The sequence below is a fragment of the Protopterus annectens genome, chromosome 14.part0 (assembly GCF_019279795.1).
Source record: "Protopterus annectens isolate FY-2018-M chromosome 14.part0, PAN1.0, whole genome shotgun sequence".
Lineage (NCBI taxonomy): Eukaryota > Metazoa > Chordata > Ceratodontiformes > Protopteridae > Protopterus > Protopterus annectens.
The window spans coordinates 449393198-449420171 of NC_056748.1; the positions used below are offsets into that span (position 1 = coordinate 449393198).

Here is a 26974-nt window from a genome sequence, read left to right on the forward strand (position 1 = left end):
TAATAAGAAACATTTTTAACATTTAAGCAGAATGCTTGAAATTTAAAAGATATATGTAGAAAAATTCTAGTTTGCCAATATTTGAAGTAGAGTAACATGCAAAAACATAAAGTCACAATGGAAGTTATACTGGGATTTTTTTTTTTATATCTGCTGGAGTTTGGTCATGTGGCAAAAGGCCACATGGCCAAACACAGCAAGAATAAGTAAATTCACTATAAAGAAACAATGGAGGGATATATGTATGTCTCCCAAATAAACAACAAAGTCTAGAAGATTTAGGATCTTTGCTTGTAAGTGTTTATTTTTTATACCCAAGTAGACTCCAAAGAATTTTTCCTCAGGTAGACAGCAAATGGCGGTGGTATGTGTTGGTGGTATGATGGGGAAGAAAGAGGTAACTAGGAACATATTTTTGTGAGTGTAATGAGTTGGCAGACTTTAGAAATTCCCTGCAGACTACTCTATCAGAAATACTGGGTGAGCAAATTGGTATAACTAAGGAAATGATTTTTTGAGCTATGATCAGAACTGCGGTGGTGGTGCTGTGGTAGCGTTGTCGCCTCACAGTTAGACGTTGCCCATTCGATTCTCAGTTAGAGCATCTTCTGTGTGGTGACATGCGTGAACGGGCGTTCCTTCATTGAAGGTTGTGCGTTAGGCCCGGCAAGCCAGCAAGTCAAAAATCTACTGCCAGTCATTAGCAGACCGGAGTTCCGCTGTGGTGACCCCTAACCGGAAAAAGCCGAAAAAAACAAACAATACAGAATCAGAACTGCCTAGACATAGCCTAGACATAGTAAGGCCTTTCTGAGTCTAATTATGGTAGCTACCAAAAAAGCAATTACTAGAAAATGCAAATCAAAGTCTAAACCAGCTGTACTAGAAGTAGTGAATATATTGACAGAGAAAAAACAACTGGAAATGAGATCTTTAGAAAAGGGTAGGAGCAAATGACAGAAAAAATAGAATTGTGGGGACAATGCACAAAGAATAACATTTTCTTGGAGGAATGCAGTTTAAAAGAAAGCAGGATTTGAATAAGCTATGTAATGTTTGACTGATAATGACTGGATAGATTTTAAGTGATGTATAATGTTTGCAACTATGAATAAGTCAATATGGTTTGTTTTCATTTATATAAATGTGTGATTGCCTATGTCATAAGTGTCAATTTAATAAAGATGTTTCTTGTTTTAAAAAAAAGTAAATTCAGTATAATCCCATAACTTGATCATGTATTTATTGTTAATATACAAAGATAAAATAATAGTTAACAATATTTTAGAATGCATTGTTATGTAAAACATAAAGTAATATTATAATTTATGAAAATTAGACTATTTCTGTTGCGCTTCTTTCTGATGCTCACTTTGTATTTCATGTCTTTTGTAACTTGTAAGCTTTCTGCAATTTTAATTGTTGTGTGTATGCATTAGTCCATGTGCTTAAATGTTGCTAAAGTTTTGAATCTTGTTTTAGGTATATAGCATGTTTCTGCATTGTATAGTAGAGGGATCCAGTATGTAACAGTTTTTGAAATTTGTACTGAATTTCTGCTTTTTTTTCCAATTTTTGCCTTTCTACTAGATTGGTATATTAGTTTTACTTAGGTTTCAAATAATTCAAGGCAGCATCATTGTTCTGGAAGTAGCCTGTCTAAGATGAATAAAGGTCAGAAGTCATCTAACAGAAAATGTCACTTTCCATACTGAAGTTGCACAGTGTACTATTTTATGTGAAATTTGATTATTTCATTTGAAGTCAGGATATAGAAGTCTGCAATGAATAAGCTACCTATGAATGTACTTGGAAATTTCACACTTTTAAGGTATTGGCCATATATATGTGTACTTTTATTTATTTATTTATTTATTTATTTATTTATTTATTTATTTATTTATTTATTTTAGTTTGAGAAATGGGTGAGTGAATTGGTCAGCAGACCCCTTTCAGCCATGATCTGAGTGTTTGAAGTGCAAGTTCAGAGAAATGTGTAACACCCAAACAAGTATTACATTAGAGAGGCATTTGTTTTATACAAGAGATCAAAAGCCAGGGGAGATATTTGCAGCGTAAATAACTGACTTGAGAAACAGAGCTAAAATATGTCAGTTTGGTGATCTAAAAGAAGAGCTGATAAAGGACAGACTTGTATGTGGTATTACCAGATGCTGCTGTGAGAAAGAGTTTGCTTCTTGACAGTGATTTAACACTGAGTAAAGCCATAAAGATTTGTCAGAAACATGAGGTGGAAGAAAAACACACAAGTATGCTTGCGAGTGAAAAGAGCATGGTTGCAGTTGGTTCCAGGGTGCATGTAGATAGTATGCAACATGTGGCAAACAAGAACAGGCCTAAGCACATGACAACTACAGGATTTCCAAAGAAGGTGCACAACTTTCCAGAAAGTTCTAAGAAAGGAGTAAGCTCCTAGGGTCTATATTCAACACCATATTATCAAACTTTTAAAAGTTCAAAAATCTGATTAACAAAAAATAAACTACACAAATAATCCACCTGAATGTTTTAAGCAAGGGCAAGCCCCCGTGGACCCCTGCTCTTTAAATAGATCCTAACAAGCAAGCAGCTACTCTAGAGATGTTACCACCAGATAATGTACAGAGTTTGCAGTGTTTTCTGGGCATGGACATCTATTTAGGCAAGGTTATACCAGACTCCAGTGAGTTGACAGCATCTTTAAGAGAGTTCACATGCAAAAATGTTGCATGGTCATGGTTAGATCATCAGAAGGTATTTGAAGACCTTAAGCAGAAAATTGCCAACCCCCACCTTAAGATATTATGATGTGAACAAACCAGTTATTCATTTTTGTTATGCTTACAAGTTTAGTTTAGGTGCAGTTATAATTCAAGAGGGAAGACTAGTAGCCTATGCATCAAGAACACTAATGCAAATTGAGATGCAGTATGCTCAAATTGAGAAAAAACTGTTGGCAATAGTATTTGCATGTTTCAAGTTTTATGATTACATTTGTGGTCGAGTTACTCAATTTGAAACTGATCATCAACCTTTAGATACTATTCTTAAGAAGCCAATGCATTCTGCTCCAGCAAGATTACAAAGAATGATGCTTAAACTGCAAAAGTACAATTTCAATTTAGTCTACACTAAAGGTAAATTGCTTTATTTGGCTGACAACTTATCAAGATCTACAAGACTTACAACAGAATAGCTTGATGCAGAAACTTTTGACTTTGATGTGATATCAGTGCATAATTTTTCCACCACTAGATTTGATGAGTTAAGAGATCACCCTCAGACTGATCCAATTTCACAAAATCTCAGTCATTATATTAATGTCGGATGGCTGTCAAAGCAATCTAGTGTGTCACCTAAAGTGCAAGCGTATTTTCCCTACAGAGATGAATTGTTGATGGAAGAGGGCATTATTTTCAAAGGTCCTAAAATTGCTGTTCCAGTTTCCTTGCAACAAGAATACATCCAGATTTTACATTGTGGTCTCCCAGGTACTACATCTACTAAGAGAAGAGAATGACAATTAGTATTTTGGCCTTCATTATCGAAAGACATTGATAACGTTCTTTCTACCTGTTCCAATATGCAATAGTACCAGATCGCATTTGCAAAGAGAACCATTTCAGCTAAGTCCAATTCCTGAATTACCCTGGTCTACTGTAGCAACTGATACCTTTTAGTGGCACAATAAACACTATTTACTTTTGCTAGACTCTTATTCAAATTGGCTCGAAATCAATCTACTACCAAACTTAACCTCAACAACTGTTATAACTAAGTTGAAACATAATTTCTCAGTTCATGGTAGTCCACACAAACCTTTTCCTGGCAATGGTACTCAATTTACTAGCTAGTTGTTTCAGAAATTTGCAAGAGAGTGGGGCTTTGTACATGTCACTAGTAGTCCTGAACATCTTCAATCCAATGGTCTAGCTGAAAGAGCAGTACAGAGTGCAAAGCAATTACTTGAAAGGTCAAAGCATGACAATACAGATATATTCTTGAATTTGTTTAATCTCAGAAACATACCTCGTGATGATATTCTTGGCTCATATGCTCAAAGGTTACTTTCCAGACAAAATAGTACTATGCTACCTATTTCATCCAGTTTGTTGCAATCTAAGTCAAAGAACACTAAAACTATTAAGGCTCAATTATTTAAGAAGTGTAATTTCTAGAAATCTAGTTACAACCAATTGAGCAAAATACTTTGTCCATTGAAGGAAAGAGAAATGGTACAAATTCAGACAATGAAAGGTTTTGATCAAATAGGAGAGATTACAGGCATTTGTGCTGAGCTGAGATCTTACTTGGTAAAGTCTGAAGGAATGGAATATAGGAGGAATTGCAAACATCTACTTCCTGTATCAGAACCATCACCATCATTGCAGTCACAACATTGTATTTGTGATGCAAATCTCATTCAAAGCCAGAGTCAGACACTATTTCCAGACCATAATGTGTTCAAAAGGCTGATTTTGTTCCAGAAAGTGATTTGAACATTCCACAAGTCAGCCATTTTGCAGAAATTGTCCCAGTTGCTAAATCAAATTCTCAATTTTATGTCACACGATATGGACTAATATCAAAACCAAGTGTGAAATATGCAGTAAGGTGGACATGATTGTGCATACCAATATGTTTTGTATAATGCATTTCTATGGATTACCTGTGATTTCTGCATGATAAGACAGTCTTATAACAATTGTATAGTCTATATCTCAAAGAGGGAAGATGTAGATTAGAGTGTAAAGAGTGTGTGCTTGTATCTATAAGAAGTATGCAAGGCTGTACGTGCACATATATAACCGCACACATGCACTGCCTTAGTGCCATTTTGTAGAAGCAGCTAAGGAGTAAGCATGCATGATCATAGTCATTAATTGTATAAAAGTTACTTAAGTTAGGCTCAATAATCAACAGTAGTAATGTGTTTGTAAGTAATAAAGCTGCTTAAACAGAATCTGCAAAGATGTGTTTATTCATGTACCAATACGAAAGCGACAGTAAGTAATAAAGGACCCCCCCAAAATAAAGGGTCTGTTCTTGACCATTTCCTTGTCACATTTTATCAATGATCCCCATTGAAATCTTGACAGTCTGAGTGTTAGCTGAATGCCGATGACACTGATATCACCAGAGCAGGCTTCTGCTCTTCTGAAGTAAGGAAGGCCCTGCAAAATAACACAGAAACTTATGGAACAGGTTAAAAGACTGACACTTAACATTAACAAATTATGAGTTATATTATTTGTAATCAATAAAGGATTAGCACAAACCACACTACCTAAAACATGGCATCTACATAACCACCCTCTCTGTTTTCTAGATGAATGTGTAATTTATTTGCATAACTACTAGCTGTGTCAACATTCTGAGAATTATAATTATTCATGAACTTTGAGACTTCATAGAAATGTAGGAGTTATCTACATTTGACATAGTAAAACACACTGTCTTATTTGTATCTGATGATTTGGGGATTTTTAATGAGAAGGTTAACAGTTTTTGGTCATAAAGGGTATACTATTGAGATAGTGCATATAATTGCTGCATATGTAAGGACTGAGAATATTTTGTCCTCTAGTGGGCTCCTTGACTGTTTTATCCTGGGTTTTTTTTTTAGCTTTTATGCTTATGAAATCAAGGAATGTTTGGGTATAGCTTACATATGAGATATTTGTTATTTATTATTGATAGGTAGTTAAAGTCACCCAGGATGGTGGAGTTTTTTGTGTATGTAAATTTCATCTAATCTATTTAAGAATCAGATATGATTTTTGAGGGTTATCAATGGGGTCCTATAACATGATAGTCAGTTTTATTTAGATAGAGTTGAATTTCAGTAAGTTTGCTTTGTGAGTGTCTAGGAATTTGCCTCAACATAATGCAGTCTTTAACAAATATGGATTCTCTAGCACAATTCCCATTACCAAGTGATGGAGTACTTCAAAATCAGGACAGTTATTATTCAGACTCCTAACATTGAGCAGCCATTACTTAATACAGTCAGATACGTGATGTTTTTTGTGTTTTAGGTTCACAAGTTGAACCCTATCTAAAAAGGCACTATGGTGGAGGCAAAAGCTTTAACCAGTGTGCAGAAGTACTGGAAAGAGGGGTGCGAGTTATCCTTGACAAAGCAAGTATGGGTGTGAAACAACTTATCCAGGACTAACTCATAATGGACTCCCCTTAAATGACACTATTTATTCAGATTTGTTGAAACCAGTTATCTTTTCTTTGCATTTCAGTATCATTCATTGGGAAGGAAGAAGTCTACTTAGTTCCAGGGTTTATTCTGCATTTGTAACATGCATAGAATGCTCAGAAATGTATTTCTGCCTATCTCTCAGCATTTTGCTCACCAGACTATTTACACCTACATGGATCACCACCGAGTCATAGTCATACCTCTTCATCTTAAGGGTGTTGGGGTCCTTTAAAACATTGACAGTCTCAAAGACAGCTCATTGTTACCCTATTTCTGTCAGTTTTGTAACAGTAGAGTCTGTGTATCTTACTATAGATTCACTAACTACCAGCACATTTTTATTAGTAGCAGATTTAATCATACTAGGTTTTCTCATGAGCTTTTTACTGGTGACTCAGGTATAGATGTGCCTGTATGTGTTGTGGAGTTAAATTTCCCCAGAAACCTATTCTTTTTTGACCTTGAAGGCTTAAGCAATGACATATTGATCACTGCTGCAGTAGCATTAGATGTTTTATCCTACTGAGGATATAACAGCCAGATGGCTTCCAAAGCTTCAGGGCACTTTCCACACACACAAACTCTGAGACAGCTCTAACTGAGCCAACTAAAAGACAAGTCTGGGTGCAAGAGCTTTCTGGGTCTATATTAGAACACCAAAGTTTCAAAATATCGAAGAAACAGAAAACCAAATTTTTTTCCTAGGGAAAGAAATTGGTTGTCCGTTTCTGTTGCTTTGGTATTTTCAGCGCTGTGGTGGAAAGTTACGGGTCAGGTTCAGGTAAGTGTGCGATTGTGTGGACGTTAGGGTTAGGGCAGAGTATGTGAGTTAGGGTTAGGGCATGGCTGAGGTGAGTGTGCAATTGTGTGGACATGAGGGTTAGGGCGGGGTAGGTGAGTTAGGGTTAGGGCGCGGGTGAGGTGACTGTGCGATAGTGATGGACCTTAGGATTAGGGTTTGAGTTAAGTTAAGTGGATAGTTAGTGGTGTATGTATAGTTTAGTGTAGGGTTAGGTGTAAGAGTTTAGGTGTATGTGTGTGGATTGCTGTTTGTTTGGTGTGCTTGTGTTGTGTGTATGTGTTTTGGAACAGTGAATATTTTCCCTAGGAAAAAATTTGCTGTTCTGTATGTTCGATGTTTTAAATTTTCGATGACTAGGGTTCGATATTAGAACACTCTAAGTTTTGAAACTTCAGTGTTCTAATATAGACCCAGCTTTCCTTTTACCAAAGATTACACTCCTCTGAGGCTTGCAAGGATCAACAGTTGGCTTGTGCTTTCCTTAGCTGAGCAGATAAGTTCATTTGGAGGAAAGGGGGAAAATGCTTCTTACAGAGTAGTTTCTGGGAAAAAAAAGAGGGATGCCTCCCCGTGAAGAGATTCAAGATTCTAAATCTAAACAGGAAAATGCAGGGACAGATTCAATGCTTTGTCCTCAGATTTCTGATTCAGACTCCAAGGACAAATCACTTCCTGATTTTCCTTAGGGGGGGTTCTCTTTCTCTGAGACTATTGCTAGAATTTCTCAGTCACTCAGAAAATACTATGAGTTGTTACAGAAGGATTTTCCAGAACCTACACCCATTCCTCCTGTCCTGCCTGCTTTAGAGGACATGCATCTTATTGCCTGCAATTTTCCTGATAATCAGACAGTTCCTCCTAAAAAATGTAGATAGGATGTATAAAGTTCCTCAGTCTTTTAAATTTGTATATGCTATTCCCAAACCTGACTCAGCACTTATGGCCTTAGTTGACTCCTCTGCTGCTAAGCACTTAGTTAATTCCGGTCTACTGTTTTTAATAAGGATGGAAAAGTCATTGATAAGTATGGGAAAAATGTATATTTCTGCAATTCTGAATTTCAAGGCTCATATGCTAAAGTTTATTCTGACGTATTGCGAAAGTATGAGGAATGTTTTTTCTACAATTTCTTCTTGTGAAGAAAAATCTGCTTTCTTCTAGTGCACAATCACTACTTATTGTTTGCAGTGCATGTATGACTCCTTCCAGGGCTATGGCCATTTGTACTGTTTTAAGGAAAGTTGCTTGGCTGTGTTCTCAGAACCTCCCAGATGATGTAAAAATGAGATTGTAAATTCAGCCTTCTAGAGAGATTTAGTGTTTGGTGTGTGTGTGTGTGTGTGTGTGTGTGTGTGTGTGTGTGTGTGTGTGTGTGTGTGTGTGTGTGTGTCTGTGTGTGTGTGTGTGTGTGTGTGTGTGTGTGTGTGTGTGTGTGTGTGTGTGTGTGTGTGTGTGTGTGTGTGTGTTTGTGTGATCATCAAAATGTGTGATAAAATGGACATGCCGATCAAGGGAATCTCTAAGATTTTTCTGCCCTCCTTTTCCAAATTGTCTAAGGGATTTTCTTTCTCCTCATCCAATTTCATTAAAAAGCAGAATAAACAGTCTCAACAGAATTCAGGCAAGGAGTTCCAAAAAGAAGTCTCAAACCTCCCAAAACCAAGGACTTTTCAATAAGTCTGAATCTATTCAAGAGACCTTGTAAACCCCATCCCACCCTGGCCCTGTTACTCTTCCAGAGAGTCTGAATCTACATGTTTCTCTTTGGCAACAGATTGTTTCAGACAACTGGGTTCTGAAAATCATTCTTCAAGGTTAAAGATGGCAGTGAGAGGAGATTCCTCCTTCCCATGGGGTCATTCCTCATCTAGCAGATAAGGTATTTTTGTTTCTACCTGTTCTTCATTACATACTGTCCCATGGAGTGACAGAACCAATTCATCCTTCCCAGGTGGGGAAGGGGTTTTATTCAAGGGTGTTCCTAGTCTCAAAGAATGAAAATGCTTCGAGACCAGTTCTGAATCTTTCTTTTCTACACCTGTTTGTGATACTGCCCAAATTCAAAATTATGTCACTTCACAACCTGTTGCCTCTTCTTCCACTTTCAAGTTTGCTGGTAATACTAGACTTTAGAGATTATCATCACATTTCTATTCATCCAGACTTTAGGCATTTCTTAAGGTTTTGTGTGTCTGGATCACATTTTCAGTTCTCTGCCTTACCCTTTGCACTACCCACAACACCAAGAGCATTCACAAAGTGTCTTGCTCCAGTTATAGCTCATTTCAATCTACAGGTTATCCACATTTTTCCATATTTAGATGACTTGTTTATATTTGAAGAGTCTTTTTCAAAATGTCATGATCACTCTCCTTGGTGAAGGATCTCATTCACAAGCTGAGACTTCAAGAAAACATTCAACAGTCTTTCTTGACTCCCTCACACAGGATTGTGTGGCTGGGATGTCAGCTATACACCTCACTTCAAAGAGCTTTTCTTCCACAGGAAAAAGTAAATATTTTCTAGATCTATTTCTAAGGTTTTCTACTCAGACTTCAGTCAGTGAGAGGGAATACTTCAGGATTTTGGGTCTCGTGACATCTATAATTCTCGTGATACTCCTGTCAAAACTCCACATGAGAAATATAAAGTGGTATCTGACATCTCTTTGATCCCAGAATTGACACCCTTTACCTTTTCAGACCCAAGTAGTGCAGTTTGTCAGAACAAAAAATATTTGGTGTTGATAATGGATATTCTTAAATCCAGGTATGCCCCTTTCCTTCCCTTCTCCAAAAGAAGTCATTCATCAAAGATGCTTTGAACATTGCATGGGGGAATCATTTTGGGAGAGAGAAAACGGCAGTGGGTGTGGGAAACAAAAACAGACACAAACACATAAATATGAAGGAGATGCTTGCCATGATCAAGGCACTCAATTCTCTGAAACATCTTTGGTCACCAGGACCTCTTTGAATAGTTATAGACAATACTACAGTGATGTGGTACATTAATAAAAAGAGGGAACCACATTGTACCCCCTATGCAGACTAGCCATGTTATCTTCGGATACAGCTTCACAGCACAAAATCACTCTACAAACATCCTACATTCCATCAGAGAAAACCTGTGTGGCAAACAAGCTGAGGAGGACCAGGGCAGACCCTCACAAATGGAAATTCGATCTGGGGTCTTCTAAGATTTCATCCATCTATGGGAAGTTCCTCAAGTAGATCCTTTTGCATCCTTTCTGAACAATCAACTGACAAAATTCTGTTCTAAGACTCCATGCAAGAAGACATGGAAGACAATGCCTTGGCTTTTCATTTGTTTAGACAGGAATATTCCTGTATGCACCTCCACCCTTTCCACTAATATCAGGGTACTTGAAGATTCAGAAGGAATCCCCCAAGATCATTGTGGTGAATCTCTTCTGGCCCAGGCAACTGTGGGTCTCCCTTCTTTTTGAAATAGCTAGGGACAATTACCACAAGTTTCCTCACAGAATGGATCTACTCACACAAGAACAGGGGAGGATGATACACCACAACTTCAGTCATCTTCAACTGACTGCCCTTATGATAGGGTCTAAATTCTTTTTAGGCACCTGATTTCTTAGGATGTGCAACCAGTCCTAATGGAGGCAAGAGAGCATGTTACTAGAAAATCATATATTAACAAATGGAATAGGTTTTCTAGTTGGTGACCAGAACATAACCAGCACCCATTCAGCGGTAGTTGTCCTCTGGTTTTACAATATTTGTGTGAGTTACTGTCCTACTTTGAATCTTAGTCCTCTATCAAGATTCATTTATACACCATTTCAGCATGTCTGCCAATGGACCCTCATATTTCAAGGCAGTCACATGTCAAAAAGTTCTTGAAAATGGATTTGCATAAGAGGCCTCCAATTAAACCAGTGGTCCCTCCAGGGGATCTTAAGTTTGTGTTAGAGAAACTAATACTTGCTCCATTTAAACTGGCTAATCTGGCTGGCTTGAGGTTCTTAACATGGAAATAATTTTACTGACTGTTCTGACCTCTGCAAGAAGGATATCTAAGTTGCAAGCTCATTTTCCATAAGGACAGGGGTTCTTTAAGAACTAATCTTTCTTTTACACCTAAAATGGTATTTGAGTTTACTTTAAGCAAAACTTTTCATCTCCCTATTTTCTTTCCTGAACCTAAAGATGAGAGAGAAATGATACTCCATACCTTGGACGTCCGCAGACAACACAGGTACCATCTTGACAGAAGTAAATATTTCAGATCTTTGGATCAATTTTTCATTTCTTGTGAAAGTAAGAAGGAACAACCTGTGTCAAAACAGACTTTTTCCAAATGGTTGTTTAAGGTTATTACATTTTGTTATACTCACCATAGCAAATCTATTCCAAGCAGGGTCAAGGGCTTCTCTACAAGAACCTTAGCTTCTTCAATGACTTTTTGGAAATGGCTGGACTCTAAAAGTGTTCTATAAGCTGCTACTTGGTCCTCTGTACATACGTTTACAAAGCACTATAAGTTTGACTCCTTCTCTAGGTTTAGATTATGCTTTGCTAGGGGATCCTGGACCCTTCCCCTCCCATCTCTCAAAAATAGTTAGCTATGGTAATCTACCCATATAGCTAAGCTACTGCTGTAGTGATCAATATAAAGAATATAGTACAGCTGTGTAAGTTGAATTTACTATAACACTAGATGTTTGAATAATCATTGCTGCAGTAGCTGCTCCCTCCCTCAAGCACACTTGTTTCTTGATGCCTTTTATGGAAGGGTGTGCAGTTTTATTTTTTCAGAGCACAAATGAAAAAAAAATTCTGCATTGCAAAGCAACTTTTCAGATCACCTTCTCCTTGCAGTAAGTCATATTGTGACAATTTGGTTTTCAACATATCCACCATTCATTAAGCTACCCACTGTAGTACAGCTCAGCTTTTTATTTCATTTCTTTATTCTCTAAGACCACCATGTTCAGCTTGGAAATCAAGTAATTTTTTTCCAGCAAATGGCAAATAATGCTAGTGTGTGATAAAAGAGCACATAGAAGCAGGCTTTATGTGTAGTTAATCTCGTCTCCTTCAAGCAGTGATTTTAGGAAGAAAGACACGCTGATTTTTCAACCCTAGAAACTCGCAAATATTGTGATGTAAATCAAGACTACTATCAGCCTTAATGCTTTCAGGCTGTGGTGTCCACAGCATTGGCTGTACAAGCCAGATTAAGGGCTGATGGTACCTGTTGTGATGCCCGTGCACTATTCCAGTAATCAAGGGGCCTCAGTCATCACCACTAGCACCAGTGAGGGCCATCCACATTGGGAAGAATAACAAATACACACACACAGAAAAGTACAATTTCCCTTAAGAGTACACAGAGATCATAGTCAGTCTCGGACTGGTTTCTCCCTTTCTCTCCAGATCCCCAATACGACTTCCCACTGTCACAGTTATAGGGTACAGATCTCAGCCAAGTAGTCATGCCAAAGCTTCCAGTGCCTCTCTGTCCAATTAGTGCTTCGTATCCCTGCCAAGTACCTGATACACACACTTTGAGATTTGGTTTATATACAAACACACAGACATTCCTGGGGAAGGCTGGCATGGGTTCTCCAGCTATGCCCCCTCCTGCCAGGCTATAAGGTACTAATCACTGCCACCAACTACTCTTATCAGCTACTAAAAAGGCCCTTACCAAAGGGTGTCCAATTATTACTGTGCAATATTATTGTTATCCAATTAGTAAGTGTGATGAACAGCAAGGCTTATTTGGAGTGGTTTTGTATAGTATCACTATATACATGCAATGTACTCTAGAGCTTAAATTATATTTACACAATATAGCCACAGTTGAAAGGTTTAAAAATATTTAATAATAAATAATAAAAACACAAGATAAATCTTCTCAATTCAACACAGTGCTAGTCAAGAGTTCAGAAATCACAGGAAAATGCTTTAAATAATACTGAAGTATAGTCTGACATAAATATAGAAAACAGCTAGACTAAATCTGATTAAATTCCTGTCTAACTCTAAGAGCAATCACAGTTCTAAATAAACTTACATATATAGCAAAGGCAGAGTACTGGTGAGTGATCTTCTTCGGACAAAATCCAAAATGCTCTCTCTTTCTCTCCGAGATCCCTTAAATTGATAATACATCACTGCTGACTCACTTTAGATTTTATCATTCTTGCTACTTCTCGGTTTCCAGGATACCAGAAACTCTCAATTTACATTTCTTGGTTTTCTTAGTAAGCTTGCACCTGGTCAGGAAGTCATAACAATAAAATACATTGCACATGTAAAACCTTGCAATTAACTCTGGTCTCAAAACAATAAAAGGAATTCCTCAGTCAAGACATTATGTCTCTGAGCTTTGAGATCAGTCATACAATGCTTGATTTACCAGCTTTCTTCCAAATTAGTGCACTGTGGTTATATTTTTGAAGTTCAATATTTAACACAGTTTTCTTATATTTAAAAGGACATGCCTGTGGATTATATTCATATTTATAATGACACAGAATTATCTACAAAATTCTATCTAGCTAGGCTGGCAGCCTTCATATATCTTCACAACTGTTATTCAGTTATCACTGACAAATGTTGCAAAAAACAAATACCTGCAGAGTTACTAAGAAGTTTGTTGTTGTAGCATCATGGTTATACTGTAAATTAACACAACATGCACCTCCCTTGCAAGAAACCATATGCTGCTTTAGCCAGAATGTGATAAGCAAGCCCCTAAAAAATTCTGAAAAAATGCCTCCGTAACCTTTACATGGATAATCTATAGACAACTAATAAACCTTCTGGGGGCCACATGTGGCCCATTGGCTATGCACTGGGTACTAATTTAAGCTGATGTACTGGGGACTAATTTAAGCTGAAATTACAAGATGATTGGATATGGAGAAAATGCAGATGGACTACAGAGCAGATGCACTGAAAAATCTTGGATGTCAGCAAATGTATGTCTTAGGCAACCATCAAAATCTTGGGTATTAGCAAACTTATGTCGTAGGCAAGCATCAAAGGAAAAAACAGAATGGTGAGCATGTAATATATAGGGCATTATGGTGATTAATCAAAATATACTTAAGAAGTGCCTTATTGTTTTGAAATGCTGATAGTGTTCTATAAGGTTATGTGACCTTGGAGTAGAATCTGCTAGATAAGTTGATCCATGGGATGTAAACAGCTCCCTATTGAAATGTCGAGACTCAAAATGCTGAGCTCCAACATGCTTATAAACAACAACAACAAAAAAAAGAATGCATATTCAGAAGTAGAGCAAATACTGCACATCATTCTTCTCCTTTCAACTTCTTTTTTGCAGGGAGGCAAGCCCCCTGTATCCTGTGATATGGGGGACAAGCCAGTCCCAACATCACCCAAATTTATACATACCAACTCTGAGATTATTTTCCTCTTTTTTTTGAAGGTGTGGCAAGCAAAAAAAAAAAAAGAGGAAAATAAATCTGACTTAAGGATGTTTACATAATAAATAATTTCTAGTTTATTCTGCTTCAGTGTCTCCTTTCTTTGCTAGGTCTCATAAATATATATATATATATATATATATATATATATATATATATATATAAATATTTCAGGACATTGTACAGATGTTTTTCCAGTTCAGGGAATCACACTAACCATAGAATAACCTAATAAGAGCGAGACATTTCTATTTCACAAGAGCTCATATTGGAGAACTTCAGCACCATATTTCAAAAATTTGGATTTTTTTTTCTTTCTGAAGTTGCCAAAGGAAGAATAAAAGTGTATGCTTTATTTTTGTGAAAAAATGTAATTTCTCAGTTCTTCAGTTATGATAACATCAGAAGTAATTATAAGTAGAAGTCTTATGAGGGAGGCAGCAGACCCTGACAGATAAATAAATGTTTCTCAAGTATCAGTTTATGAACTGCTTTTCCCAGTTGTATACACTGTCATTAAAATGTTTATCATATCCTAGGAGATCACATCCATACACACACTCAAATGGACAATTCAGCATCATCAGCAAACCAGATAGCATGTCTTTGGGAGGTGGAAAGAAACAGGAGACCTTAGAGGAAGCTCACAGAAACAGACAGAACAAACTTCAAACAGAAATATAGCAAAGAATCAGACTGGCATCCTTAGTAGATACAGAAACTGACAAGTCGCAATGCCACTGACTTTATTACATGTGTGAGAAACAATCAGCTGTGAAAAATGGAAAAGCTAGTACTAGAGTCATAATTTATAATATGTAAATACTTTTATTAAGCAAACAAAATGCCCATTTCAACCATAGCAAACTGAGTCCTTTAGTTATTTTAAATGCACTTTCTACTCCATTCATTGTTGCTCAAAACCAGGTGTATTATTGTTTTAAGATGGTCTAATGAACCATGCAAGAGCTTAAGGAGACTGAGCAAAAACTGTTTAAAACCATGTTTATTTTTACACAGATTCCATACACAAGTTTATAAAGATATGTTGGGCATGATCTTTGCAATTCAGGAAATCAATCAAAATCCAGAGATATTGCCCAATATTACATTGGGCTTCAATGTTTATGATTCCTGCAATTCTGACAGAAGAGCTTTTCACAGTGCCATGGCACTTTTGTCTGGAAAGAATGATGCAGTTCCAAATTTTTCTTGTAGAACAATTCCTCAACTTTTTGGTATTATTGGAGACTTGATGTCATCACTGTGCATTACTGTTGCTAGGATACTGGGACTGTACCACTTTCCACAGGTAGGAATTATGTGGTAAGTCAACATATTCACAAAAGAATGTAATGTCATTATTGCAAAACTAGGAGGTACACAGACATTTAGATGTACAGTAAATCAGAGCAGGAAAACAAAAAGAACTAGTTTATCTAACCTCAAGATGTTGACAAGTATCGTTAAGGCAACGCACATCCACTTTAATTAATATTCATCTCACTCCCTGTTCTGTAAACTATTTATTTCCTTCTTCTTTCTTTCATTACACATCTGTACTTGAAAACACATATGATTTATCACCATCCACAACAGCTAACAAACTGTGTGCTGCTTTCTCAGTAAACTAGAATACTCTAATATTGCTAGGGAAACATTCCATTTATTTTATTTATTATTTTTATTTATATTTTGTTGACCAGGATAGTTTTAGTAGGACAATGGCCTCTTTTCCATTCTGGTATTCATACTGACTAAAGAAAATTTGGCCAGGGCAGCAAAGAACTTCCCCTACTCCTTGGAGAGGAAGTGATGCACTCTCTAGAGCTGCTAGGCAGTGCTGGAGGGCTGTTAATGCAGTTCCATGAATCCCATAATGGAAGGGAGTGCAGCAGAGCTGGAGAGAGGGGCAAGAGAAAACTTACTGAAGGAAGGAAAAGGAGATGAAATAACTGTTACAGAGTTGGAAAATGGGGGACTGCAGACACAAGTGCTGATACATTTGATGAGCCAGACAGATCCAAAGGAAGGAGAAGAAGTGAGATGAAGTGACATGATGGAGATAGTATTACAGGATGAAGTAACTTAAAGACAGAAAATGCAAAAGCTGATGAACAGAAAAAAATGAAGGAATTTTCAGCTGGTGGAATAGCCAGTTTCCAGCGTTTGTCTCTGCAACATTGTTTTTGTTACAAGAGAAAAGAAATTCTGCAGTTGCAGCAAGGCAGGGAAGAATAATAGAAGGAACTGAGAGGGGACATAACAGTTGCCGTTTCTCAACAGTCACAGAGAAGATGACCAGTGGTAAGAATAAAAAGTAAAAGTGATAGCAGTGGCATAGCTAGAGTTTGTGCTGCCTAGGGCTGTCTTTGGGTTTGCCACCCCTCCTCACTCATGAATTCACGGTCAAATGGAGCTTGCCAATACACAACCCCCCCCCCCCGCAGTCATTCCAGTGTCCCATTACTTGGCTATTTTTCCCCATTTACCATAAACACTAATGCACATACTGCTTTATGCTTTAGTTCTACAATGATTATTTGGATTTCATTTAAAACTTTTATTTTAAAAGTTACAGCACAAACACTGATAGACATATGCTAAACAAAGCAATACAATCTCACAATGAAAACAGACATCATTAAAACTTTTCTGCCTTTGAAACTCAACATTCATTGAAACATCATTGAAACCCACATTCAAAGAAAATGCATTGGGCCAGTGGAAGATAAAGTTTACCTTTGGGCTGTTTTCAAATCATAGGCCCTTTACACACATATGTAGGACCATGCAAACATACAAGTGTTCTATGATTCACCTTCCTAATTGTATTATATTCCTTGTATAATACAGCACACTTGTTGCAGTGTTTTAAATTTATTGTTTTGAACATTTTTCTAGTAAGCAATGAAACAAAATATATGAACCAATAATGACAAAACTGCCCAATTCAGAACATTTCCATCATAAAAGTTTACACAAACTTCTGTCATTACAATCCACCAATATCAGGAAATATGCACAATCTCTGCAGAAGTAAAAGTCATCTATATTATTCCACATTAAAGAGATCTGCAACTAATGAAGAGGTTGCTGCTAGCAAACAACTTTATATTTCATTGTTTCATCTGCAAATAAAGTGCCTGTTGCTCTTGATGAATAAAGTGCCTATGTAACATTAAAAAAATTATAAGCTAGTAATATTTCAAAAGGGAATGGATGGCAAACTGATAATAGGTTCATAGTTATTAGGTATCTCCTCCAAAGGAGGACATTCTCAGGACTGCTGCATCTACCCCCATTAAAGTGCAACACAGTACAATATCGACAATCCATCTACATACTGTGGGAGTAGAACCCACAGTCATCTGCTTCAAAAGCAAATATATTACCTGTTGTGCCACTAACAACACAAACAGACTTAACATAATCAGTACTAAATTTCTCTTCCCTTGAAGTTCTCAGCTCCTTATAAAATCCACTTCACACTCAACTAAATCTCACAACTTTGTAGCACAGGGAATCTGGAAAAGCCAAAATGTATTGGGGGTGGGGGCAAAGTACCAAAACCAGAAACACATTTTAAACATTGCTTGCATAATCTTAGAAAGTTGCTATAATAAAATGGTTTGTGTTACCATGGATTTCCTGAAAGATAGGAAGACTGAAACTTAAATGGCTATCATTATTTAGTAAATTCAGTTCTCAATGATTTGCCAGAAAACCACACATTCTAATTGTTCAGAACAGTCCAAAAGTATAAGCCAAACATTCCAGACATTTTGTGAAAATTTGGACAGTTGAGAGCTATGGACTCAACTTCTTGAATCACAAGTGATGGTATGGGGAGATAATTCAGGCTCTTGTTCCTTGTACCTAAGGTACAGGGTTTGAGCCTGTCTAACACTAACCACCAGGTGTATCTACCTCATACACACACAAAAACTAAAGCAGCAGCAAAATGGAATTGGCACACATAAAATGGAATAGTTGACATCAGCACACACTAATTACAGCAAACTCACCTCCCCTTGGCGAACAATAATTATCAGCAAAATGAAATGAGTGATAGCAGCAAACTATGATCAGCACACAATTACTAAGTAGCAAACACTAATTACTACACAGCAAACTCACACACACGCCCCTTGGCGAACAATAACAAGTAGCAAAAGCAAAATGAAAGCTATGTTTGGAACACACTAATTAGTAAGCAGCAAACTCCCCTTGGTAAACTTTACTTCATGAACTGTGAATTGGTGAACAATAAGAACTCCCCTGTACTGTGTTTTAAAATTACACAGGCGGATGTCGCACAGATGTGATCGGGGCGACCGGACTGGAAGAACAGGATGTGATGCTATGGGACCATTCTTTAAAGAAGAACAGCCTTAATAAAACATTTTTTAATTAAAACTATTACAAATCCCAAAAATGCTGCCTGAGGTGGACTGCTCCTCTCACCCCCCCCCCCAGCTACACCACTGGATTTCAGTGTGAACAGATATGGCAATATGGATAACATTATTTGACCACCAGGATTTAACATTAAAGACATATGGGCATGAATTCATTTTGGGAGCTAAACATTTAGTGAAGTGACATTTGAAAGTTTTATCTTGCTGGAAAAGTTTATGACTGAGACTGTAAAAAGAAATGCAATAGTAATGTGTGAAGACAATTTTCTTCAATGCTTGGCACTACAACTTAAAGAAATACAGATACGGATGAGCATAAGTTAAAGCCATTTATCTTTCACTATATAGTAAAGTACATGAAGTAAAAAAATATGTGACAAAAGAAATGTATGGCCTGAGAGTTTGGAAGTGCAGGTAACACTGAGTGTAAGGATGGGGAAAAGATGGGAAAAGTAAACCTATTTCAAATACAATAATTGTGAATGGTAAGAGAAGATTTGTTAGGTACCAGAACAATCCAAAAACATGTTATTTCTGTGAGGATGAAAATCATTTAGTACAAGACTGTAACAAATGAAGGAGTGACCAATCTGGGGAGAGGGGGCGTGTAGAAAAAAACTGTAAGCCTTTATGTAGAAAATGTAAAGAATTTGAATACTTCTGTTTAGAATGTCACATATCAGAGAAGGAAAAAGTAGATGAAGAGGATAGCTCAGAAGAAAGACAGACAGTAGAAAATATTACTGGAAAAGATGTTGAAAGAGAAGGTGGTATGGGTAAGAGGATAATGAAGAAACATTAAACAATGCAGAGGTGGAAGAGGGGAAAATGTAGATAGGAGAAGAACCAGATAGTGAAGAATCAATTGGTGACAGACTTAGGAGAAAGAAAAGAAAAGTGGTGAAACGGTGTAAAAAAATAAAAAAAAAATTGATTTTTTTTTTTTGCTTGCTAGATATCAAATGTAACAAAGAAGAAATAAGAATACAGGCAGTGTTTGTGTGGGGGGAGGCAAATTGCGGGGGAGGCAAATTGCGTGGCTGGTAAGGAATGCTATGTTTTAGAATAGGAGTTCTTAGAAAAAAAATGAAAACAACAAACATAAGAATTCTAGACGTACCACAAAGGGAAGTGATATTTGATATTAGACCAAAGAGACAATAAAAAACAGACACATTGGAATACCTTTTATTGCAACAGCATAGATTTTGCAATTACTTGAGTGTTTAAGCTTGCACAACCCGTTGTCAATAATCACGGTTTCTGTGTATTCAGATATGATGGGCAGAAAAAGTTGTTTAAGGGATTTAACAAAAATTATTTAGTATATACCAATAGTGATGACAGCTCTTAAAGGCAACTTGAGGAAATAACAAGAAAAACTAACACAGAATATTAAGATGTTAAGGGAATTAAAATTCAGAGATGTAAAATAGGACAGAATACTGGCTGGACATATAAAAGATGCATTTTCAAGATGGAAACTGTTTATATAGTTTATTCTTAAGATGTGAAAGAAATGAGTGCAGGTGGCAAAATTTCCAGGTCATAGAGCAATATGAGCTAGAATGGAGAAGACATAGAAATAAAGGTTGGGAAAAGGATAAATAGATTGACTACAGAGTTTAAAAGGGAGGAAGAAATGATAAGAAAGAAATCAATATTATTGAAAAATCATATGGCAATGAAGCCATGTTATAGAAATTGGACACATTCATAGGTAATGTATAAGCAGAAAACTAAGAAATGTATTTTAAAGTGGAAAGAATAAAAAGGAAATAACATGAAACATAAATAAATTTTACAGTATTATGAGAAAAAGATAGAACACAGAAGTCACAAAATAAGGGAAATAGAAAGACAGAAGTATGAAATAAACATAAAAAAAGTAAAAATGATGTTATACAGGCAAATATTTTTTTCTGAAAGGAAAGAAATAGGATAGTCTTATTTAGGAGTTCAAAAATAAAAAAAATGATGAGAAAATCAAGGATGGATGCTCTTTCGCATGGCAAATGAGACATGAAATATATACAAGAAGACATTTTGCAAGTAGAAGAGAATTTTGTAGAGAAAAGGTATGAAAAAGAGGAAATAGATGGGAAAGAATGGAAAATGAAGAAAATATTTAAAGAAGTAAATACATGTTTATGAAATTATATAGAAGAAATAGAAAAGGTGGTACATTGAAATAAGAATAAATCAGTCACTGAGACTGGGTGGTAGAAGCTATAATTAGTATAAGGAAAAAATAAAGATCAAAGAGAAGTTTTTTCTATATTAAATGAGTGGATGAAGTAAGGCATAATGGAAAATGACGTGTGGTGGACTGACATTTGGTGAGTATGGAACTGTAATAAGTCAATTGAAAGAGATATTGGAACAATTAAAAAATTAGCTTGGCAGAACAGTTTGTATCATTTCAGAATAAGACACATATGTTGAATAATTATGTATTAGGTAAAAAGCATATGGGGGAGCTAGACAGGTTTCCCTGTCAAATGGAAAACAAGCTGTTAAAGTGTTTTAGCTTCATGTGGGGCTCAAGGCAGTGCCCAGTAAGAAGAAGGTGGCTTGATTTTAAAAAATCCAGTTGTATTTGTAGTATATATGCATTTATTTTGGCTAATGAGAAAGGAAAAAATAAATGATAAGTAAGTTGTTAAATGAAAAGTACAAAAATGTATGGGGAAAATGGGAAAAAACAAAAATAGCACAGGATGCAAGAAAAAGAAAACGAGAGCAAGATGAATGAGGCTTCTGTAAAAGGAAAAGAATGATATAATATTACCTTAAACTTTTTGTGTATGGAACCATGGAAAGGAAAAAAGGCAATAAAAGGCAGAAAAAGTTTTTTTTTTTTTTTTTTTTTTATGAAGCATAGGGTGTTTTGTTGAAAATGTTTTCGACAGGCTGTTAGTGATAGGGAATATGAAACATAAGCTGATGAATTAAAGAAAATGAACATTGCATTTTTGGATTGCAAAAAGTATAAAGAATTTTGGGAAAAAACTGAAAATGATTAAACATAGCAAGATTTAAAAGTATTATATGTGAAGTATGATATAGTAAAGAAATGTGATATTAATAAATGGGGCAAAGTAATGTTCATAGCAATATAAATTATTTGGAAAAAAGATGTTATAATTTGTTATATAACAACAAAAAGGAAGTGAAGAATGTATCATCTGAATATGAAGATGGTTGTGGAAGAAAGAGTGGGGAGATACAGAGTAAATCTGAAATAAAAATAATGAAAGAAATAAAAGTGTTTAGTTAAGTTCTTGTGTGTTCATAACTTAGAATAATAAATGAATAATGTGTAAGTAGTAGTGAAAAACAATTGAATGTAAGCAGCTAATTTAAAACTTTTTATAGTATAAAACATATGTAAATGTTAATAAAGCACCCCTTTTCTTTTCCTATAGGTAGGGCAAAATGGCACACTTATATATGTTTTATTTATTTATTTGTTTAGCACTTGTTTACCGGGAATGTCTCACTTGGAACATAGCCAATTTACAGCAGAAGCCCAGGGAGAAATGCTCCAGATGCATGTCTTTGTAACATGGGAGGAAACCGGAGCACCCAAAGGAAACCCACATGAATGCAAGGAGGACGTGCAGAATCCACACAGAAGGGATCGCAGCCAAGAATCGAACAGAGAACCTCTTGTTGTGAGGGAACAACTTCACCGCTGCACCACTGCACCATCCATGATATATATATATATATATATATATATATATATATATATATATAACCACTACTAAATCCCAAAAACCCAAACTACCGATGCCCAAAATCCCGAGACCAAATACCCAAAACACTAAAATACCAAAACATCAAAACCACGAAATTCAAACTACCAAAAACTACACTCAACCTACTCCACGCACATACACATACCCACACCATCCCCCAGAACACAAACACACAAACCTAAACTACAGGCAAGCCCCCCTGCACCCCCCCCCATGTAGGGGGCTGCAACCCCCACACCCCCTACTTAAATATTCTAACTCCAAAGTCGCACTACATACACAAACACACAAAACACAACCACACAACAACATTCCCCTCGCACACACACACACATCACAGTCACAACACACTTACACACTAAACCCTAACCAACACATTTAAACATAGATACTTACCTGATCTTCCACCATACCGCAACACCAGCAGCACGAATGTCAAACTCGCGATGATCGGGATTTTGAAATTTGCACTGCTGTCTTTTGGTAATTAGGGGCTTCAGCTATATAGTCTCGAAAGTTTGAAATTCGGTATTTCAAACTTTCAAGATTATGTAGGGATCCTATATATATATATATATATATATATATATATATATATATGTGTGTGTGTGTGTGTGTGTGTGTATGTTATTTTTACCACTCAGACCTATTTTGATTTAAAGTAGAGGCATGTTAGATTTTAATTTTGATAGTAAGTTGTTTTTGTTTTCATGAGGTTTTAACAATGTACCCTTATACCTTTCAGTTAGCATAGCGGCATCTTTTACAACCACCTGAGCTACCACCAGTTTAGCAGATGGAATATCAGTTTCACATTTCATTCAATTGGCAGCACACCGAGGAGTGCAACACCTCATTTATGCTGCATTGCAGTGTTAGTATTGAAAAATGAATTCAACTACCAGCTGTGGGAGCAGAACCTACAGTTTAGATAGATTAACCTTTATGAAAATTGTATGTACATGTGCAGGGCTGCTACATGAAAAAATGACATAACACAATGCATAAAGTTCCCACTATGCTACGATTTATGTGCATACATTACTATTTTCCTAAGTCTACAAATTAGGTGCACAAGATCTATAATTCACAAACATATGATTTTCAAAGTTAAGGGTTTAGGGGAGAGAATTGTGCTGATATTAGTGTGCACTAAGTACAACAAAATCAGCAGTGACATTTCTGATAACCTTGCTTCACAGACATATAGTTGTTCAACCTTGTCCTCCTTAGCAGATTACCATAATGACAACCTTTATCATACAGTTGTGCCTACATACCTAGGAGCATAGTAAACCCTCCAAACAAACAGGGTAACACTCAAACAGTGTGATACAACCAACCTGGATAGTGATCCACAGACTCTAATACACCTATGTTTACAATAAGGGGAACACATACAGTGCAAGACTTAAACACAATAGATAATCTTATTGCACTAAGTAGATGTGACGGCTTCAACAACCCAGGGAGATTTAATTAGACTTTCTCTTTGTCTATTTACTTGAGGTCATAATGCATTCCTGAATTCATTACTGTGTTAATGATTTCCTCTATACATATTTGAATATTTAGTTAGCTCTTTCAAAACATATTTAATTTCCAACAACCTTGCTATGTACTTTGACATGGTGCTTTAAGAGGTCCATAGTTTGATACCCACACCCATTTAGCAGTGAATTCCTACCACATCAATGTTTATACTTAACTTTTGAAAGTATTTGCCTTCATGATTGTTGCCGTTTTGCATACATAAATGTTTAGGCTAGTAGTGTTACTCTTTCCAATATAATATAGTATAGTATAACTGTTGATGTTTTTTTTGTGCGGAGAGTGAAAGCATACTCATAATACTGATATTACACTTCATTTTGGAGGATTGTAGAAGTAAGTATTTTACTACTGTCATGTACTGCTGTAATGTAATATGTTTAGATATTGCCTGGGACAGGTCTGAAAAAGGTTTTCAGACCACAGCAGTGACCCAGTTAATAAATGGAAATAAACATACAAATAAGGACATGGATAGATCCCATCATTACCATAACATGATAATGAACTCTGCTCTGCACACAAAGTATCTAAGTTTTAACACTTTCCCTATGCCATGTTCACAAACTATGGATATATCACCAAGGATATCTCTTCCAAAAGCAATGGTTAGGCTAATTATACCACATAATGACCCCCTCGACATGCATCTCAAGACACATATCAAACAACTTGAAAGAGTATAGATGTTCATTGCAATAAGAATCTTGAGTGTCAAAAATTTTAGCTGTCAGGAAAGTCTAGAGCCACTCTCCTTGGCTTCAGTGTCATAGACTATTGAGGAGAGAGCTATAGCTTGCTTTCCATGCCTTTAGGCATACCATCATCCAAGACCTGCTTTTTCTCAATGTATCAATATGTCACAGTTGTTAGTATATCACTATATTTACACCCTTGATTAGAAAGATTAAAGCAAATACATTGGGATAAGTGAAGATGAACAGATAAAGTCAACAATAAAGCAGCCATTTGATTAGCAGGACAAGGGATACTATGATAATATGGATTGGCAATCCAACCCATTATTTCAAGGTAGAGTACCTGTAACGCTGGCAATGCAGAGCAGCCAACAATCAGGGAAGCTGTTGTGCCAACCAGGGAGATGGCCAACAGCCTTGCTTTTGCATCTCAAAGACAGAGTGTGTATTTTTATGGCACTATGCCATTCTTTAATGGAGGATGGAAAATGGCATTAGTGCCCCATTAGTGCATTTGCACACCAATGGTGGGGGGGGGGGTTGGTTTTGCTAACACATCATAGGCAGGACCACTCATAGGTGTGCATGTGCCATTGCATGCCTTTTCTTCAGGAGGACAGTTAGGACATATAAAAAAATTCTTCAGGCTAGTTGTGGATGACACTGGTCAGGATACCTCTACCTCTTCTTTGTCTCCCTCCACTGAAGAAACATAATTGTTCCAACAAACTGTGATGTTGGGTTAACAGTCCATGTGCAGGTGGAAAAGGCATTTGTCTTAGAGGGGATGACTGGAAGTACCAGAGGCACTGGCAATAGCTAACAAACATTCTGGCCAAGAGGACCATACAATTATATAAAAAATAATACAATGGCAGGTATTAGTGCTCCTTTTAAGAGCTTGGCCATGGGATCAACTAAAAGATGAGGGCCATAAGGATGAAGGATGGCAGTCTTGGAAGCAGGTATGAAGTATGTAAAAGGTTAAAGCCTGGATAGAAGTAATATATGGTGTAAAGAAGGATGTTTTGGGGCTAGGGGCAAGAGTACTGTAAAAGCATGTAAGGTGGGCTCATACTGCTTAAGCATGAACAAATAAAGCCATAAATACAAGAGTTTTTAGACTAACAGGGTGTGAACTTCTACCAGGATATGAACCAGAGAACAAGCACATAAAAATATGAAAGAAATTACAACTGGCCAAACAGTACCACAGAAATTAGAAAATAACTTGGTTAAAACCACACATTAGAGACACCAAAATTCTGCCACCAGGATATAACATACTTAGAAATGATAGAATAAATAAAAAAGTAGGAGGAGTAGCATTAATTTATCCTTCTACACACACAATTCTCCTTTTCCTGAAGCATATTCCTATCTTCAACAACACTGAGATACTCATAGCATCACTAAAAATAACCACCACCAAACAACTTAGTATCACAGTACTATACATACTACTAGGCCAAAATATTCCTATACTTGAAAATGTTCTATCATGGATGTCAGAAAGCATCTCCAGTGAAACTATCATCATGGGAGACGTTAATATTAATTGGCCCATGATATCCTCAGACTCACCAACAAATAATATTAACCTATATGGCTACACATAACTTATCTCCACATTCACTAGAAAACAAAACAGTAGTAACTTGTATTCTATACTAGACTGGATCATTGTCTCTGATCCCCACAAATACTCCACCTCTACACACTACACCATAGTTTAAGTGACAACCTCCCAGCATATACTTTTAGACTCTCCCTGAAAATACCCAAAACTCACATCTACAAAACATCTAGAAACCTAACAAACTTAAGCCAAAATCTATTTAACAGTATATTAAAATCCCTTAACTGGTCCATGTTAAAAACTTTACCTCTAGACAATGTGGTCAGCCACTTCAATAGTCTATTCTTAAACAACCTCAACAACTTAGTTCCTCTTAGAATGAAAAGAACAAAAACTAACCACACCCTGGCTAACAAAAGCTACTAAACAAATAATACAAACCAGACAGAGCCTGGAAAGTTTGGCTAAACCATAAAAATGATATCAATCTTCAAAACCACA

General features: G+C 36.4%; 1 protein-coding gene across 1 annotated transcript in view; it reads left to right on the top strand.

The window, feature by feature from the left end:
• Positions 1 to 4232: 4232 nt before the first annotated feature.
• LOC122788673 (extracellular calcium-sensing receptor-like) overlaps positions 4233 to 26974 on the top strand; it is a 162714-nt gene continuing 139972 nt past the window's right edge. Inside the window, exons 1-3 of the mRNA XM_044055569.1 lie at positions 4233 to 4401; positions 6039 to 6146; positions 19550 to 19657. Of these exons, the coding sequence (XP_043911504.1) occupies positions 4233 to 4401; positions 6039 to 6146; positions 19550 to 19657 (385 nt within the window). The remainder of the gene's footprint in view (positions 4402 to 6038; positions 6147 to 19549; positions 19658 to 26974) is intronic.